The sequence below is a fragment of the Manis pentadactyla genome, chromosome 4 (assembly GCF_030020395.1).
Source record: "Manis pentadactyla isolate mManPen7 chromosome 4, mManPen7.hap1, whole genome shotgun sequence".
NCBI classification, from domain to species: Eukaryota; Metazoa; Chordata; class Mammalia; order Pholidota; family Manidae; genus Manis; species Manis pentadactyla.
This window is the reverse complement of record NC_080022.1, coordinates 159029715-159043285: the sequence shown is the minus strand read 5'-3', so window position 1 is coordinate 159043285 and position 13571 is coordinate 159029715. Positions and strand designations below refer to the sequence as shown.

Genomic DNA, 13571 nt, shown 5'->3' with positions numbered 1-13571 from the left:
GCCCCAGCCTGGGCTCCTGCTGCTCCAGACATTCAGGTCTCCACCCACTCCTGCCCTCAAGGTCTCCAGGCCTGGAGCCTCTCTATTCTCCGTGCTCACGAAGGGCCTCTGGCTGTAGGTGAGGGTTTCTCCATGTCCTCTGAAGACAGCAGGGATCACATTCTCTCAGGCTTATGTCCCTAGCACCGAGCACAGTGCGAGCTCATGGCTCCTGGGTGACAGGCGTGCTCCAATGAATGGACATACAAGCCCCCAACAGTGCAACCTGTCCAGGAGTTGCTGGGGCAGGGGGCCTGGGGAACATCAGGATCCCTGCAGACAGTAGAGCAGAACCAGACTCCAGTTTGGGCTCAGCCATACCCAGCAGGGCGGTCCTGGGCGAGACCCTGCTCCCCTCTGGGGCTCAGTTTCCTCATCTAGAGACTGCTGCCTCCCAGCCAAGGTGTGTGGGAGTCCCCGCATGAGGCTGTGTCTTGAGCAGTGTTCTAAAAAGTCACACTGAGGTGTGGGGTGGAAGGTTTCTTGTACCAAGGGGCACTCAGGAGCTGTTCTTCATGGGCAAGCTGCCTGGCAGGGTGTCTGTGCCACGCAGAGGCCGACAGCAAGGCGCAGGTGAGAAAGGCAGGAGGTGGCACATGCCCTCCCTGACCCCAGGCCCTGCCCTGCCACTGTGGGCCTGAGGGCAGCTCCTGGGCAGCCTGCGGCGTGGCAACCACGGGACACGTGTTCTGCTGAATCAGGGAATGACACACACAGAAGGCAGCTGAGGGCCGGCGGTGGAGGCCACTCTCGCCTGGCTTTGATTTGGTTTCCAGCTCCAGGAATCCCGCCCGCCCCCTCACTGAAGGGGAGCTTTTCCGGGCTGTCGCTGACTATGGAAATAACTTCCTTTCCTTTTCTATTTTAGGCGGGTGGCCTGGCAGGGGGGAGGGGCGGGGCGGGGCAGCAGCAGACAGGATGACAAGCTGTTAAGTGCATGGTGGGAGCACAGCACCCAGTCCGGAGCCCAGGGTACCCCGACAGCCTCCTCCACCCTCTCTCTGTACAGAGCAGGGAATGGCTTGGTGAAGAGCTTGCATCACAACCCAGATCTCCAATTCCTAGGCAGATTTCTTTCTTCATCACTCTGCCACTTTCTGTCACTGCTGGAGGCTGCAGTTTTCCCAAGGGTGTGAGAGGCAGGGGAGAAGATACCCCATCCCTCAGGGACTCGCAGACCATCTTTGGCTGGCCCAGCATGGAGAAATCCTCTCCAGGGTCACTATGCTTCCCTGGGCTACAGGGTCTTCACCTAGGACACAGGTGCCCACCCCATACCCACCACATCCAGAGCCACCAGGGGAGCTGCAGAGACCCCCGGGGCACATTGGGACCCCTCTGGCCATTTGCTACTGAGAACCAAAGAGGGGAACAGTGCTAGGAGAATAAGGCCAAGTCATCGGCCAAGTTTCCCTTGCTGCTGGGCCCGTGGTCCTGGAGGAAGGATGGACCCGGCCCCTCCAGACCCCCTGGCCTGGCACCGGCAGAGATGAGGTCAGCTTGCAGCTGTGAGAGCCAGGAGGGGCCTGAGCCCACACAGCCCAGGCAACTCTACTGTGGTAGGAAAGGAATGTCAGAAATGAGCTGAGAGGCAAATAAAAAACTTCCAAGTCTGTAATTTCAAAGGAAAAACAGCAAGGGGCCTGTGCAGAGAGGTGCCTCTGGGTTTTAGGGATGGTCTTTCATTCAGGAGACAAGGGGGATAGACTAGGGGAGGGAAGGAGAGAGAAGGCTGGGGAGGCTCTCCTGACCCAGAGCCTCTGCCCCTAGACCCCAAACAGAACTTCATGCCCCATGAGATCCCAGAAGGATCTCAGAGACAAACCTTCCAGGCCAGATTTTTGGTAAAGACTGGACAATGAGGATCAGAGGGAGTCAGGCCCCATTGCACACAGATGATCCAGGCAAAACCTAGGCTCAGGGATCCTGGCTTTCTAGGCATGTGTCCCTGGGATCACCTGCCCCCTGTGCCCCAGCAGGGTACACTCCCAACCCCACTCCATCTGCAGTCTTAGAGACTAGAGGTAGAAGGGGGTGCCCCACCATTGCTCCCCAGTCCCTGACTCAAATCTGATCTAAAGATTCTAAAACACCGACCTGACCTGTCACTCTCTAGCTAAACCCACTGGCTACAGGATTAAGTTGAACCTCCTCAGAAGGCCCACAAGGACCTCCCATGATCAGCTTGTCTCTCTAGCCTCAGCCACCATTCCATACTTACTGGAGTTTCCTAGATGCTTCCCTCTTTCCTGCCTCCAGGCCTTTGCACATGCTGTTTCCCCTTGCCTGGAGAGACCTCCTGTCCTCAGCTTCGCCAGGCTACAGATTGGACATCAGTTCCCCTAGGCAGCCTTTCTGCACCCCTGTTCCCAAGTCTATGCTTCCCCCAGACTCTGATCTCCTTGGGGTAGGGGGTGGTCCAAGCCGTGCTGTATTCGTGCCTGCACCACACACATGGTTCTGCACCTGCATATTGCAAGCAACTTAATAAATACTAGAAATGAATGTCCTGGATGAAGAGACTGAATGAGGCTCTGGAAATAGCCTATGGGTGGATCTGGGCCTAGCAGGACCATCCTGGGACAAAGGGGCCCGTGCTCAGAGTCTGGTCCTGCTTCTTCTGAACACTAGTTTCAGGGGAAGACATACCACTGGTCTCAATGTTCAGTGTCAGAGCTCAGAGATCAGCCTTGCTGCCAGGGGCTTGGGAAGGAAGGGTAAACCACTGATAGGCCTGAGCCCATGCCTGGCACTGTGCTAATGCTCCACACACAACATTGTGCTCAATCCTCACAACAGTGTTGGGATGGGGAGTAGTATTCCCATTCCACAGATGAGGCAAACAAAGCTCAGAGAGGTTAAGGAGCCAGCCAAAGGCCACACAGCAAAGGCACCTGAAGAACCAGAAGTTAAGGCACTGAAGGAAGGGAGTGGGGCGAGCACTCTACTTCTGTTGGACTCTGCAACTCAAGTTCTCTTCCCTGTATCCACCCCCAGCCCAGCAAAGCCTTTATTTTGGGGGTCAGGCCCCTGAATCTCAGGCAAAGACTTGTCCAAAGTCACAGGGTCTGAACAAGGCCTCCTGAATCTTGTTCTAGTACTGAGGTCACCTTTCTCCAGCTGGGGCACCCATCGCTGGGCTGCAGAGCCCCCACCCCAAGCCCAGCCACCCACATCAGCTAAACACCCAGGCAGAACAGAGGAGAGAGTATATGGCCAGGATATCCATGCCAGTTTACAATAAGATTCTTTCTCTTATGGCCTCAGTTTCCCCTTCTGAAAAATAGGCAGAGTCACACTGTCTAACAGAAACTGAACCTTTTGCAAAAGTATCTTGAGATATTAAAAAAAAAAAGAAGTCAAAAGAAAATCATTTAGCCCTGGGCTTTGTGATCCATCCCAGATTGCAAGTCCTGCCAAGGTCTCACTCAGACCCACCTACTTACTCACCACCTCCCACCCCATTATAACCTCCTGGTACCCCTTGTGATAAAGGAAGGACCCCAGCTCTGCTCGTGTCCCTGACTCAAAACACTGCTCCCTGCACCTCAGTCTTCTGAGCCCCATCAGCTCCCTGAGCTGCAGTCACAGAGAACTTTCTCATCAGGGAGGCAATAGGTCACAGCAGCGAAGAGCACTGGATTTGGAGTCAGAATGACCCGGGTTCAGATCTGGTTCTATGGCCTTGGGGAAGTTACAAAACCTCTCCAAGGCTCCATTTCCCTGTCTGTGGAACAGGGATGACAACGGGCCTACCTCACAAGTCGTTGGAGGATGAAGTGCCTCACCAGTTTCTAGAGACTGCTGGTCTGCTGTTACTACAGTCCATACTGTGTGATAACAGCTCTCCATTGCCACGGGCTGAGACTCCAGAGATCTCCAGAAGGGATGATGCACTGGGACACGTCCCCCATCCCACCACTCCCCTGCCCCTCACTACTGCAAGCCAGAGTCATTCTAAGGCACTGTGGGTCTAGGACCAGAGGCACCTGGATTCCAGCAGTCCCACCACAAACATGGAGCCCAGAAAAACAGGCACTTCAGAGACACACATAGGGCCCAGCTGGGGTCCTATAGACATTCAGTTCATGCTGAACATCCAAAGTACAGAGTTTGACCTGGAAGAAGTCACCAGGGACCTAGCAGTCTATTCCTGCTTCCAGTTACCAAAGTATTCCAGAAAGAAAGGCTTACTTGCTCCCATTGCTTAAAAGTCCCCACAACATGCCTAGACCAGAGATGGCAAGAGATATCCATTCCATCAATTACTGATGAACTATCAGTGAGCGCTGTGTGGGGAAGGATTCTGAGGTTCTGTCTCAACTGGGCAGAAAAGAGCATAGCGATCAATCCGTAACGTTTGCCACAGGGGCTTGCCAGGGAAGGGTCAGTACACATTCTGTGTGTTTGTCATTCCCGCTCTGTACCTCCCTTGACTATAAGTTCCCAGAAAGCAGAGGCTGAGCCTGATTTAACTCTGTCCTGTGAAGTGTTCAGCATAGCACTGAGCCTAGAGAGAGTAGGAATCTAGTGAATGTTTACTCTTGCGATCCTTACGGTTTGAAAGTTCTCCTTATTATCTAGCTAAAATGTCTCTTGCTACAGTAGGAACTTGTTCTTCGTGGAATAATATATCGAGCCAAGTTTCCCACTGTGTTTTTACTCAACCCCAACTCCTGATCCTCTTCCCCACTGCCCTGCACTTTGACAGAAAAAGAATTCTCACCGGGGCGGCGGAGTGGGAGGAGCCAGAGGGTAAGGCCTGTCGAACACGTGCATGTGGTAGGCCGGCGGGGAATAAACAGGCGGGGGCTCTTCATCTGAGCTGTCAGGTTCCAAAGTCCTTCCCAAGATCTATATCAGAGACGATACAGAAAGAAATATTAGCGATCCTACCTTGAATTTAGAGAACATTTAGACAAAATCAAGTGTGGGCGAAGATGTGTGGTAAGAAAATTATGTTGCTGTTGGGAGTGTAAATTGATACAACTGCCACTTTACAAAACTGTTTTGGCTTTATACAGTGAAACTAAACGCATGGCTACTTCTGACCCTACAATTCCAACATACTCAACAGACATGAAAGCACATGTCCCCAAGAAGAATGCTCGGAGAAGCATTATCCATCCAAGGAAGTATCAAAAACAAGTGAAACAAATCACAGTGATAAAAGTCAGAGCAGCGTGACCTCTGTGGGTGTGGGCAAGTTCAGGGAAGGGGCACCGGGGGGATTTCAAGCTCTGTTGATGTTAACTGATGTGGGTGCTGGTGAATCTCACTGAGCTGCACACCTGTAGTCTGCATATGCTTCTATGTGTCGCTTTTGATAAATAACTATTATTCGTACCTTCCCTCAAAATACCTCCACATGGATTATCTCACCTTAACCTCAAACAACTTGGCAAGGTATGATATGGATCACATCCCCATTTTACAGACAAGGAAACTGAGGCCCAGGCTGACTAAGTGACATGGCAAAAGCCACACACTGTATTTAAAACCAAGTCTTCAGCCTGGACATAGTCTCCACAACAAGGGTCTGTCCTTCAGGCACAGTGCCGGCACACCATGTTGGATTCTCAGGGAGACAGTGGCAAGGGGGCCACCCAGGATGCCTCTCCCTCTTGGACTCCTCTCTTCATCCAGCAGCCAGAAAGAGGGGCAGGGGGAGGCCAGGGGCTGGGCAGAGCCCTGGGTTTCTGCTGCACAGGCTGCCCTGGACTCTGCCCCACAGATCCACAGAGGAGTCTGGGCAGGAGGCAGCCACCAACCAAGAGGTCTCAGGTCACTGGGAGGCAACCACCCTGCACCTTAGCCTCCCTCTCTCCTCCCCTCCTCCCTGGTCCCGTTCCTATCTATCTCCCCCAAGACCAAGGAACATGGGAAGGGCTCACAGGACGTCAGTGGGCTTGAGTCCCTAGGCCCCATGTTTTCACCCTAAGTGAATTCGCAGAAGTCACTGCTAAACTGTCTCTGCAAGACAGGGCCAGGCTGGGCTGCGCTGGCCCATCCCTGCCCCATCCCTGCCCTGAGCCCAGCCGTGCCCAGGAATGCAGACTCTCGCAGGGACACCCTGGTGAGTGGACAGGTGGGCGAGTGAGCAAGCACATGAGTACACACACGCTCATGCATGCAAGCACAGACACGCTGCCACAATTTGTGTACACACAGCCAGCCTGACCCAAGGAGGCCTCCCACCTGGAATGCACTGACATTCTTTCCTTTGAGGCAGAAAGTATTTAAACAGATGCTTTTGCTGAAAAAGAAGAATGTAGCTGCTTTGGGGCCACTGCTCTGCTTACCGCTAATTTCCACACGAAGAGAGAAAGAGTGCAGGGTAAGCTCCACTCCAGTTCGCTGGCGAACTTCCAGTGCCTGGCACAGGATGGCAGCTCCGTGACCACCTGGTGCCCCCACAGAGTGCTAGTGCCACCCTATAGCCCCCATGGCCCATCCCCCAGACCCTGCTGCTCTGAGGGACAGGGTTCCAGGCCAGGGTCTGGGGCCAGCTCCTGGAGGCTGATCCTCTCCTTCCTCAGTGGTTGGCCTGTCCCGCCCCCATGGGGGCAGCATGAGGGAGATGAATTAGGAGGGGAGAGCTGAGTAGGAACTATTCCCTGAAGGAAGCCAGCTGGGCTTCCTGTGACTGTGGCCTGAGCAGCGAACCCCCAGACTCAAGGAGCTCAGGCCTCCGTGGCGCTCCTGCTCCTCACTGCAGCCTCCTGGGGCTGCAAGAACCAAACAATCATCAGAGGCTCCTGCACCAAAATGAGGAATCGCCAAGGACTTGGGCTGCGGGCCAGGCACGCTCCGGAAAGGCTGATCCCGGGTCTCCAGGGAGAATCACCCCAGCCATGTTTCTGGCTTTCCTTTGCCTCTCTCTCCCCAGCCCCACCAGCCACAGTGAGTTGTTCTTCTGGCTCTAAAGGTGCTGAACTTTCGGCTCTGTGGCCTCCTGGCTTAACTCAAGGTGGGTGACAGATGCCTGCCAGGTACTCAAGGGGCCAGGGCCTGAGCCATTTCTCTGACAGGAGATATTTCTCTGTGTCAAGGATACCCCTCAGGCCAGCCCACCAGCCATCAGCCCCCAGAGACGGGGCTTTTTTCCAGTTAGCAGTTATTGTCATCCCAACTGCTGCTCATAAATTTTCCAAAGCACTTTCTGCTGGCTCAGGAACTGCCTGCCATGGGCCCAAGCAAAGCTCCAAAGGTGGGGGGCTGGAGAATCAGCCAAGGAGGGGTGCTGAGAAGGCTCAGTCTGGAAAGCAAAAGTCTTAGAAAAACAGAAGTACAGACCTATCTAGGGACGGTAAGCCTTGCAGAGATTCACAGGGCTGTGGGTGCTGCGGACAAAGAAGGAAATCTTATCCTACATCCAGACTGCAAAACAAATGAGAATGTAGAAGGGGCCAGAGTTTACAGGGTTTCCTTCCAGCTCACACTTAAAGGATGTATCTGCACACACACACACACGCACACACTCACTCTTCCTTTCCACAAAGAGGATCTAGGTTTTTCAAAACCCCTTCCACTGGCTAATCCAGGCAGATCAAGGGAGTGGTTTCCCAGGGAAAGAGACTGAAGAAAGCTCTACAAAGACAGTAGCAACATTTATTCATTCAACAAACATCACCTGAGTGCCTGCTATGCCAGGACTGTCCTGAGTGCTGCAGGTGACACAGGGATGAGCCAGATGTCATTACCCAGAGAGTTTCTCCTCCACCTGGAGAGAGAAACCCCAAGCAGCACCCACTAAGGGAGAAGAGCAAGTGGGCCTCACCCTGCAGGACGAACTCCTCCAATTGATGAACAATGGCTGCCTGTGGGCTGTGTTGAAAAGACTTGAGGCTCTTTCTAGATCTAGGATTTCTCTGCAAATAAGATAATAATAATGCCATCTCACACAGTTTGTGAGGATTTAAAGAGATGATAAATCTAAAGCACAGAGGATGCTGCCTGGGACAGGTTGGGGCTCAATTGAAGAGCAGTTAAATCCCATGTACTGGATCCTTCTGTCTTGTCCATGGCTGCTTGTCCCAGATGCTCCTAAAGGTGGTGACCCTCTCACCAAAAGACTCTGTGCCCCTTCAGAGACCAGCACTGCAGGTCCTGTGGAGACTGGGGAGGGTTAAACGTGTACGGACTTCTTGAATGGGGCCAGGGAGACTGGCCTTGCCCAGCAGGTGGGCCCTGATGCAGGGGGATATCCCCTTCTCCCCCAGCCACCTCCCCAGAGACAGAAGAGCACTGCCTGAGTATTGCTTGAGACCATCATAGCTCAATCAGGGGCGTTTAGTTAAGTCTGCTGTCACTCCTCTGCTGTGGTTCCTATGCTCTAGGCATATAGCCCTCCTCTTCCTCAGTGGTAAGGCCTTGTCCAGTTCCCCGTCTCCCCTCACTCTGGGATCCTGCAAAATGGTTCTGCCGCCAGTCCCCCAGAGACTCGTGCTCTATTTCACCTTGAAGCCCTTGCACAAGCTGTTCCCTCTGGCGACACACCCCCTCTCTCCCTCCCCACTCTTCCTTTGGGTCTCAGCTGAGCCACCCCTGCCTCTAAGAAGCCATCCCCTCCTCTCCTGCTTCCATCTCGCCCATCATAGCACTTACCACTACAGCCTGTCTGCCTGACTCTTGTGAGCTCTGTGAGGGCAGAAACTTTGTCTTGGCCAAAGTGGATACCCAGAGGTTCAAGAGGAGCCTTTCTTGAAAAATACAGACTGGACAGCTCCAGCCTGCAACTGGGATTCAGTATGTTGGGGTGGGACCCAGGTGTTTGCACTTTTAACAAGTTCCTTAATTCTGATGACCCTGACCCAGGGTCTAGTACTGCTGCCTGCCTGGCTCACCAGCCGAGTAGAGGCTTGTTGAATGACTGCATGATTCTGACCTTAAAATAGGACCACTGACTGACTTGGGTACAGTTTTCCTAGGAGAAATAGGCTATTTGCTTATGAGAACTCAGACATTTAAGAGGTTCAAAAGGCTTTGGATTCGCTGGTTAATTAACAGGGCTGCGCCCTACCTCCGGGGGGATGCTGTCCTCGGAGTCGGAGCTCTCCTCGTAGACGCTGCCGCCACGCCCGTCCAGGTTCATCTGCAGCAGCTGGTCGATGGTGGCGTCCACCGCGCCGCTGTTGGCGCGCAGCACGCACTCGATGATGTCGTGGTCCATGTTGGGGAACATGGTCTTGAAGTCGTCCATGGCCTGGTTGAACTCGAGGCGGCGCACCTGGCGGGCGGGCCGGCTGTTGTTGAGCTCCTGCGAGGCGGCCGCCGCGCTGCCCCCGGCCCCGCGCGCCCCGCCGGAGCCGCCCCCGCCGCCCCCGCTGCTGCTCCTGCGGAACAGGCTGGTCATTTTGCCGAGCCGCTGGGGAAGAATGTTTCCCGCCGGCGCGAGCGCCTTCCTTGGGCCCTGCGGTGGCCTCCCACGCAGCGGCTGGGGAGGCTCACTCTGGCCTCCCCCGGCCTCTGGGCGGCCAGGCGGGGACAGGACCGGAGGGGTCCCCGGGTCAGGAGTCTAGGGCGCAGGCCCACGGGCGGACGTCGGCAAATGGTCCTTGTGGGGTGGCGGCATCCGGGCCTGGGCAGCTGGTCATCCACACCCCCAGGGCATCCTGGGCCAGCTCCAAGCACGGTCCCACCTGAAACGGAAGGAGACAGTCCGGGTAGGAGTGCATCAAACCTAAGCCTATGGTGGTGGCCCATGGAATTAGGGTAGCCCTGCCACGCCCTTGGAAGGACTGCTTCATTGTGCTTTCCCCCAGGCTGCAATAATTAAACGGCCACAGTTCTTTAATAACACGGGAGGGCCACCAGTCAGCCAGGGGTTACTCTGCACCAGGCACCATCCTAAGTGTTTTCTGTGCACTAATGACACCATCACAAGGAAGGCACTACTATACCCATTTTGCAGATGGGAAAACTAAGGCATAGATGCTGAGGACCTGGAGCAGCTGCAATTTGAACCCAGGAGCATGTCGCTTGAGTCACTGGTCTCAACCACTACAGGCACTGTCAGGGTGCCCTGAGGACCTGAGTGAGGCAGGAAGGGCTCTGTTAGACCACATCCTGCCCCTCTGGTCTCCAGCACCATCCAGTCCTTGCTTCCCCAATCTTCCCACTTCACAGTCCCAACATCATGGGCCCACCATCATGGCCTCTGGTTTGTGCAGAGCTCCATTAAATCTGCAACAGAAACCCATCCAGCCCACCCAGAACCAGGCATGTAAACCACTGGCCAAGGTCACATTCTGTTAGCATAGTCAACTGAGAGTGTCTAAAAATGTCAAATTCTGACTTTCTCATGCTTATCCCAAGACTTACGGTAATTTTATTAACTGTAGGAAAACAGCAGCTTTATTTGAAGGGACTGTTCCATCAAAGGATATTTCTTAAGTTTGATGAAACAGGTGCATACCTGTTTTCCCTTTTCTAAGACTTGGGGCCATAACCTTAACAGCTGATAAAGAAACACTCATGTGAGCAAAGCAACGTGATCATCTGCCTGGCCATGAGCTCAACAGTCAAATAAATGATGATGTAAGGAAGAAGAAACCAGAAGGGATGCAGAAGATGTACCCTGCCTGACCCTGGTTCATTCTGTCCCTTTAGGCCTGTCCCTCCTAGGTAAAACAGGACTTCATACTGTCCCCTAGTGCCTGCCAGTGCCATCATGCTGAGATTCTAATCTCATTCAAACCTCCACCTCCACAGAGGGATGTGGAAATTGTCCGGAATTCCTGCTTTGGAGCTTGTGGGGAAGGTATCTGCCTAGTCGCAGGTAAGCAGGCTGCATGCAAGAATGGGAAACTAGAAGCACATGGGGTCCATGCAGCCCCTGGACACTGATATTAAAGAATTATAATCCCCTCCTGCCCACGGAGAAAACCTGTTAACGCTCTGGGGTATCTACATCTAGATACTTTTTCTATGCATACACTACCATATGTATGAATTTATTTTACTGAAATATGATCAAATCATAAATTCTACTATGCAACTTATTTTTCCACTTAATAATTTATTGTAGCGATCCTCCCATATCAGAACATATAGATCTACTTCATTATTTTTAAGGCCTGAGTAGTTTCTGTTGACTGGGTGAAGCATGATTTATTATTCATCCTCCTCCACCCCATCTCTTCCCAGATGAGCAACTCAAAGCCCAGAGAGGCCAAAGTTATTTCACAAGACACAGAGGGGTGAATGCAAATGATCAGTCTAAGAATTCTGTTACAGAAATGAACACAGGAAGGTAGCCAAGTATGACATGGCCTCCCAGAGCTGGCGTTAGATGTTCCAGCCTCCCACGCCCACTCTGCCCCTCAACTCTGACACAGAGGCAGGTCCAAGGGTGCTGCTCTGCCTCTGCCAGAACACTCTCCAAGGCAGGGCTCCACCCGGAGCAGCTCTCTCTGTCCTGGACTCTCAAGACCCTCCTGAAGCCCCTGACAAGGACCTCAGGGCCAGGAGTCCTGGGCTGTCACCTGCTGTCCTGGTGTTCTCACACATAAGGGTCAGTGCCTTGTACTAATGCCCTCTGGAGTAAAGCCAACTTCTCCCCATCCCTTGAATAATTTAGTGAGAGAGATGGTGGCTGTTTAAATGAGATGGAGAAAGAAGCCAAGACCTGATCCACCCCTGGCAGAGGAAGAAGATGATGGGGCCTGCATTTCTCTGTAAAAGCCTTTAGGATGGGTCGGGAAGACTCTGGGCCTTTCTGAGTGCTGGGGAGCCCCCAGGAGGGGTTCTCGCACTCATACCGTTTACAGTAAGTACACTGGCTCAGACCCAGGCTGCAGTTCCTGCTCTGCCATTTCCCAGCTGTGGGCCTCCTGCAGTCTCCTCTCCTCTTTGTGCTCAATGCCCTCACCTATACATACAGGGCTTTGATGAGAATGTAACAAAGAATCCTCAGCACAATGCCCGGAGTGGGGTTGGCTGCATGACTGCTGTGGCCATCAGTCCAGAAGGCTGGAAAAAGGCAGGAGCAGCCAGTACACCAGCCTAGCTGCTACCTGGAGTGGATGGGTGGGGTAGTCTAGGGAATCCTTCCCCACAATTTGGTTGGCAACCCCTAGAATTCCTTCAGCCCACTGGGAAGGCCTCTCAAGGGCCGCCCCCTTTCCCCTTTGCTAAGCTCAAGTACAAGTCTGAGACCAGGGCGGAGGTGTGGCTTGTGTGACTAGGAGCTGGGAGGACTGTCCTCAGGGTCAGTCATCTGTGCCAGGCTGCCTTCAGCAACCAGCGTGGCTCAAATGCAAAGGAATTTAAAACACGTGAAAGAATTAAGGCAGGCAATTTAGGTTTACAGGCTTGTGCCAGGCACTTTCACATTTAATCTTAATTAAAACTCTAGAGACATGTGTTATTATCTCTGTGTCATAGCTGTGGAAACAAGTTCAGAGAAGTTAGATAGTTTGCACAAAGTCACACAGCCAATAAGTAGAGAGGCTGAAATTAGTAACCCACTTCCTAAGGGCCCAAAATGCCAAGTCAGATTTGCAGGGCACAGAGCCAAGTAGCCTCAGAAATGCAGGTATATGCGCCCCAGGCTTAGGAGACTGGGCACAGCCTGGCTGACTTTCCAGCAGGAGGAATGTGACCCAGACAGCACCAGGGAAGGGAGGGAAGAAGGAGTGTCTGTTGGCTCTGCCCCAGAGCTGGCTCTGTGACCTTGGAGAATCCACCCCACCTCTCTGAACCCTAGCTGCTAGGAGCTGGCAGGGACACAGAGGGAGATAACCCCTGACTGGCTTCTGAAAAAGGAAGTGAACCAAACTCACTGAGCCCATGTAGATGTCTTGGAAGACGACTTAAAGGCTCTCCTGAGCACACGATTGTGAGCAACCTGGGGATTGGGAAGCAGAAATCCTACACCTGTCCTCCCTGAGATCCCAGGGAACCAGGCCTTCTACTTCCCCATAAAGGAATCCAGGCCTGACAGGCAAATGGCCAACCTTCACTCTAAATGTTAGCAGACAGCCAAGGCCTGAGTCACTCCCAGCCCAGCCCGGGGAGGTGGGCAAGCTGCCCGAGTGTTGTTCTCCCAACCTTGCCCAAGGTCATCCCAGCCAGGATCCGCAGGGCCAGGTAGGAACCACATGGGGGTTGTGAAAGCCCAGGAGCCCGTTCTGAATTTCCATTCTGACTGGGCCTGTTAAGGTTGTGTGACTTGAAGAAATTATTTCACTTCTCTGAACCTCAGCTTCCTTGTTTGTAAAAATAGGGGTACTACCTACCTGGAAGGGGTGTTGGGACAGAACTTATATGGGTGTCTGGAACACAACATCCAAAGAGACAGGTTGGTGGGGCCTTGGGCACAGGCCCTGACCCTTCTCCTGGGCTACACTCATGCCCAAGTGATCCTAGCCAGTCCCATGGCTTTAAATACCACCTGCACACTGAACACGGGCTCCGTTTTCTCTGCCTGAGGTTTCCTGGGAACAGGCCCTTCAGTTCCACACTTGCACATCCAACCTGCCGCCTCCACTTGAATGTCCAGTACAACTCCTCCAACCTCAGGTTTCCAT

The 13571-nt window shown here is 53.3% G+C and overlaps 1 protein-coding gene across 4 annotated transcripts in view; it reads right to left on the bottom strand.

Moving 5' to 3' along the window:
- The window catches only part of CUEDC1 (CUE domain containing 1), a 76616-nt gene that overhangs the window by 11396 nt on the left and 51649 nt on the right, over positions 1-13571 (bottom strand). For all 4 annotated transcript variants that reach the window (XM_057501319.1, XM_036879927.2, XM_036879928.2 and 1 more), the window contains 2 exons: positions 9062-9680; positions 4766-4893 (listed from right to left, as the gene is read on the bottom strand). In XM_057501319.1, the coding sequence (XP_057357302.1) occupies positions 4766-4893; positions 9062-9394 (461 nt within the window). In that variant the 5' untranslated portion in view covers positions 9395-9680. The remainder of the gene's footprint in view (positions 1-4765; positions 4894-9061; positions 9681-13571) is intronic.